The sequence below is a fragment of the Aptenodytes patagonicus genome, chromosome 3 (genome assembly GCF_965638725.1).
Source record: "Aptenodytes patagonicus chromosome 3, bAptPat1.pri.cur, whole genome shotgun sequence".
Classification (NCBI taxonomy): domain Eukaryota; kingdom Metazoa; phylum Chordata; class Aves; order Sphenisciformes; family Spheniscidae; genus Aptenodytes; species Aptenodytes patagonicus.
In genome coordinates, this window is record NC_134951.1 from 41,215,704 (window position 1) to 41,221,703 (window position 6,000).

The 6,000-nt window shown below is 50.2% G+C and overlaps 1 protein-coding gene across 1 annotated transcript in view; it reads right to left on the reverse strand.

Moving 5' to 3' along the window:
• ME1 (malic enzyme 1) overlaps positions 1-1,029 on the reverse strand; it is a 205,750-nt gene extending 204,721 nt beyond the window's left edge. Inside the window, exon 1 of the mRNA XM_076333150.1 lies at positions 823-1,029. Within this exon, the coding sequence (XP_076189265.1) occupies positions 823-924 (102 nt within the window). The 5' untranslated portion in view covers positions 925-1,029. The remainder of the gene's footprint in view (positions 1-822) is intronic.
• Between the last annotated feature and the right edge of the window lie 4,971 nt (positions 1,030-6,000).

Below are 6,000 nucleotides of genomic sequence, written 5' to 3' on the forward strand. Positions count from 1 at the left end.
TTTTTTTTTTTTGCCAGATTTAGCATGTTTAGAAAGTTTTATCAAGCTGAATTACCATTCTTAAGCAAATTAGGTGATAAAAAGGTTTTGCTGTGCTACGGCATCTCTTAAAAGCTGACTGCATTCGCTGATGTGGAGCGGGGTGGGGGGACGACGACGAGTTAAATTTTACAGCTGCAAGTGGAATAATAGTGATAAAATGCCTTTTCCACCTGCCAGGCTTGCCCTTAGGAAGCAAGGTGGGGCACTCGTGGGAAAGAGGGCTGGAAAAGGAGGGTACCGGGAAAACACAGACACAGCAGCGGGAACTCGCATCAGAGCGGCGTAACTTTCAGCAGCATCCTCCCCAGGCTGCTGCAGCTTCTCTCCTCTGGAAGATACATTCTCTGGGATGGCGCCGCTGCCCACGGCGGGCTCCGCGCCCCGGCGCCGAGGCTGGCGGGGCGGGGGCCGGCACGGCGCTCAGTGCCGCCCGCGGGGCCCCCCGCCGCCCCGAAGGAAGAGGAAGCGCCGCCCGGCCCGCAGGAAGTACCGTTGCCCCGCGCCCGCCGCCCCACCGGCGTCCCCGGCCCGGCGGCCGCTGCGCGAGGGGGTAGCCGGGCGCTCCCCAGGCGCTGCGCCGCGACAGGTGGCGGCGGCGAGAGGCCGCCCGGCGCCCCCCGCCGCCTCGGGCCCGGCTCCGGCTCCGCAGGCAGCGCCCAGCCGCGGCAGGTTCCTCCGTCCCCCGCGGGCGAGCGAGGGGCCGGGGCGAGGGAGGCGGCTCCCGCCCTCGGCGTCCAGCGACCCGGGCCGCCGCGGCGCACCTGCCCCGCCCGCCCCTACCTTGTTGAGGTGGGGGTCGCGGAGCACGTCGTAGCCCCTCTTCATGGTGACCTGCAGGGGCCGGCCAGCGTCCCGGCTCTCGGCTGCTTTCCCTGCTTGCATGGCGAGGCGAGGCTCACTGCCGTCAGGTCGCTGCGGGAGCGGAGGCAAAGCGGCGGCGGCGGCTCCTCCTGCTGAGGTGACCGCCCGGCGGGGTGGGATGATCCTGCCGGGAGGGAGGGGGCAGAGCCGCGGCAAGGCGCCGCCGCCGGGAGGGGGGTCACCGGGGCGCCGCCGCCGTCGCTGAGTCACCGGCAGCTCCGCGCACCCCCAGCGAGGCGGGCGGGCGCCCAGGTGCGAAAAGGGGAAGCGCGGGGGGCGAGCGGGCCCGCGCCCGGGAGTCCCCGGCGGTGTGCTGCGGCTCGGCCCGGCCGCTGCAACCTCGCCCCGGGGCGACGTTTGCGAGGGCTTTAGACTGTTCCCCCTTTTACCGCTTCAGAGAGCCCCTCCAGATCGCACCGTGCCCGTTAGAAACGGGCTGGTCCCTTATCACCTGCTGAGGGGAAATGGCACCAGCGGCGCTCCCTCATCACGTCGGGTTATGTACAGGACCCGGTGTTACCCACTGCGGGGAGCACAACCGCTTAGGGCTTACCAGCGTCACGTGATACAGCTCATGGACCCGCGAGCCCGGGCACAGGCGCTTGGGTGGGACCCTGCGCCCAAGCCGAATCCCTGGGCTCGGCCACACGCAGAAGCGGGGCCTGTGCGCTCTAATGACAGTCAAGTTTCACTTCCTTTCTGCTGTTAAGTGACTGTGAAATCCAACCTTTCCCGAAGGGGATGGGCTGCATAGCTTCGTGCAGTCAGGACCAGGACGTGTTTGATGTAATTAGCTTTAGGCTGGGGGGGGGGGGAAAGTGGTGTGCTGGTTTCAGCTGTGCTGTTTGGGGTTACGCCTGGTCGGGATGGAGAGTATTAGGGCGGAGCAGGTGTTCAGCTGATTTGTACCACTATCCCTGACAGTCGTTTGCAATATGTTCGCGTACAATCCATTGTGTACTATACAACTGTGGCTTTATTCCTCTAAATTCCTGTATGTAAGCAGAAATAATTTTCATGCGGATACTGTAACCCTGCTAGAGAAATTACAGAGCTTTAAATGTGCGGCTACAAAAATACTCAAGGATAGAGGGTTTTGCTGCCTGTTGTCAAGCGGCACCAAACAGATCAAAATTTTATAGCTCTTTTAAACTTATCTCTTCACATTTAATCTGTAGGCCTTGTATCCGTTCTACTACCTCATATTTTATAAAAAAAAGGCTCCCACAGAATCTGGTTTTTCCTCAATTTCCTGTTAAGTAGCTCCAAACAGTTCATTTGATGTTAATTAACAAAGGAAAGTTGGAAGGGTTCTAAGTCTGTATTTCTGGAAACTTGATTAGCAAGCAGCAGCAAATTCAGTAAATAAACCTCTCCCTCACTTCACCATCTCAGAAGGAATTATGGAAAGCAGCATTAATAAAAATTTTTCAACAAGCTTTGAAACTGGAGTCTTTGTGACTAATTATTCAGCCTTCCTTGGATTTGTCCAGATAGCTGACCTACACAAGTCCTGAATTTTACCTTCAATAGGTAGCAGGGTGGCATTTCAGGTCTTTCTTAGTCACGATAAAAATAAAAAACGGCGTAGAAACATCCTTTTTCCTTTCTTTGTGGGTGCCCTGAGACTATTCTGATGGAATGTTAACCTAAATGTGATATTTTTGTCCAAGAGAGAGCAGTGTGTATTGATGTAATTTTTATCTTGGTGTTGCAATGCTGTCTATAAAAAAACCCTCTTTGATTTATGCCAAAAGTCACTGCAACCACTATGAGTACCTGTTCTGAGGTCTGACCCCTGCTAAGGACTTGTCCTGACTGACCTCGCCCCGGTAATAAAAGGTATATAATGAAACAGTTAATTCAGGTGAAGTCCATTTGGAGATAGATTTTTTTTTTTAATGTAATCAGACTTCAGAAACAGTTTACTACTCTGTTTTAAGTACACATTTACTCCTCCTTGTCTTCCTAAAAATAGAATTTATTTCTGTTTGTTATTTTCAAGCACTAATAAAAACAAAATCATAACTGTTGGTTAAGATAAATGTGTCCCTGAGTTGTAAGAATGGCGACAGACCTTTTCAGCTCAAAAGAAAAACCAAGGAAACAAGAAAAAGTGGTGTCTCTTGTCACCTGTAGAAGTCTTGAGGCCTGGAACATTTTAGCATTAGATGGGATTAGTAAGGATTTATTTGTCCGAGTCTGCTGCTAGTGATTGCTTTTCTTGCTGGTGTTTATAACCTGCGAATTTTGCCGTGCAGTTGTATCACCTTTGCAAGGTGATACATCTTTGAGGAAGATGAATTGTAGAGTGACTCTTAAGTGACCATATCCAGGACCTCATAATAGTTGAACCGCAAAACCAGTTCAAAATGGGTCAAAGGAATAACATTCAGCACTTACATCTGCAGTCAAAGTGGTTATTCCAAAAGAAGATTGGATTGCACAATAAAGCTATGGTTACAAGAATATAAATAAAGCCTTTGTAAGTGGCAATCATTTTGTTAAGGATACGTTATGTGATACAGGTATTTTTGCAAATGTTAGCCCACATTCAAATAAATGACGAGTGAGCACCATGTTGTTACGGTGTTTCTGACAGAAAATACAGTGGCTTTTCCCTTCTGGCAGGCACCTAATTCTGTTTCCATATGGTACACTTTCAAGACTCCTACACAAGATTTTTTGTAAGTACCTATACTTACGGTTTCCTGCCACCCCCCCATACTCTAATTTGAATTAATTTGAAACTTACTGGTAACTTCTTGTGTCTCCCAAATCTCCCCAGATGTACTATAGATATATGAAAAGCTCTACTTGAAGTAGTCCTAGAAAAAAAGACTAGAAGGAACATTGGTCATCTAGTCTACCTTCATATCTCAACCTAGTGTTAAAAAGCTCCAGTAAATCAGACTTCACAAGCTGCTTTGGCAAGCCAACAGTAAGGAGAGATAAGTACAGGAAAGAAAGTTTCCTTGTTGCTGAAGGAGTTAATTAAGATGACTGACTCAGTTTAAATATTTAAGAATGGAAATGTCCCTGTGTCAGGCTGGCACTGATGAGAGGATTTGGACCCTCTCGAACCATTGTTTGAAACACTGTGAGGTCTGGGGTCTCCATATTCTGCAGTCCTGCTGTGGCACTGGGGAGAGGTTACCTTCAGGGCTACTGGTTTGGGAAAAGAGAAAGGGAACTCCTACATTCTCATGAAAGCATCACATCATTAACTACTTTTTTAGGGTGGTACTTGTATTTCACGCCTGATTTACCCCATCAAGATCTGTAGTCAATCTATTACCAACTGATGGTAACTGTTGGGTGCTCACTATGGGTCACAGTACTCCAGCCAAGACCTCGCCAGCCCTGGATCAACTACGAGCTTTACTTCACATGTTTTACCAATGGCAATTCCCTTTATACTTCTCAGCACAATGTTTGCTTTTTTTTGCAATAGGGCAACACCATTAACTCATGCTGGGTTTGCGATCTGATATGACCCCGTGTCCTTTCCTGCGGAGATGCAGGCTGAATGAGTTAGCAAGTCAAATTTGGCAGAGGCACAGGGTATCTTTAAAAAAAGGCAAATTGTTTAATGATTTAAAAATAGAACTGAAGCATTTTTGAAGTCTTTATTATGTAAACATTTTACAGTAGTGTTAGCAATTCAGGCTTGTGCTTGATAATTTGAAAATTAGATTTTTTTTTCGTCATTGGGAAGCATATTTTTAGTTAAGCTGAAGGAGAAGCAAAAATTAAACAGCACAAGCAGTACAAGGTCATTGTTTAATTTTAATTTTGATAATTTTTGATAATAGAAAACTGTTGTTTGTAACACAAAGGTGGATTTTTTTTTTATTTTACTTTAAACTAGATAATGCATTCCTGAAGTTAAGAGAGGAATCTAATGGTAGTTTTGAAATGCCCAAAGTGCCAGCGCCGCGAGGGCACCGCCAGCCCTGCCTGTCCCTGCCTGCCCCAGGGCTCCCCCAACCCTGCCCATGGCCCAGGACCCCATTTCAGCCCCCCGGGGCCGTCGGTTCCTGCCCCAGCGATGGCGCAGCAGGGCCGGTCCCCAGATCCGCCACAGCCCTGCCTGTGCCTGGCCATGGGCCCCGCTGGCCTGGACCCTGACCACCGGCGGGCTGACTTCCCAGCCTGGCCTCAGCTGGCCTCATCACTATGGACTCACTCAGCGATCACGGGGCTGTATCTGACCCTGGTTACCCTCACGGGGCCTGACCCTGCTTCACGTTCCCAGCTTGACCTCAGACAGGCCTCAGCACGCAGTGGATGACGGGGGGCTGCCCCCGGCTGCCCCCAGCCTGCCCTCCTCCTTCACTGGGGGTGGTGGGACGGGCCCTGGCTGGTGAGACCCTGCCATGCCAGCCCACATGGGAAGCCCCCAGGCCTACCAGTCCCTGCCATGCCCTGGCATGGCGGATGGTTACTGAGAAGGCAGAGCCAGGCTCTTGTGACAGATGGGGAGCGCAATGCCAAGAGGCGGCAGTAGCAAGGCGCACCTGGAGAACGTCCAGTTGGGCTTAAGGATGACGTTTTTCACCAGAAGGGTGGTGAGCACTGGCACAGGCTGCCTAGAGAGGTCAAGGAGCTTCATGCCTGGAGATTTTCAAAACTTGACAAGACAAGGCCCTGAGCAGCCCAGCCTGGCTTTGAAGTTCGGCTTGTTTTGAACAGGAGGTTGGGCCGGATGACCTTCCGACGTCCCTTCCGACCTGGACTGTTACGTGATTCTGTGGGTAGTACACTGCTGAGAATGACAAATTCTCTGAAGATGCGGGCATTTCTACAGGAGTTTCATCACAGCCACAAAAGGCTGTTCCTCCTCATGAATTCACCAACTTTTGGTGATCTTGCTCCTCTATTTCTGTCTCTTTTTCTACTTAGACATATATCTGTTTGGCCAGTGGGATTTTTACCCAGAAGAACTGTCTTCATACCCCTCACATTTTACCCCTTTCTTGCAAGGATTTTATCCTACATACCTTAAATCTAATTAAACTATTTAGCTTCAACAACTGGTGGTAAATATCGTAAGAGTCCACAATTTTGGAATCCGTCACCAGATTTCATAGAAAT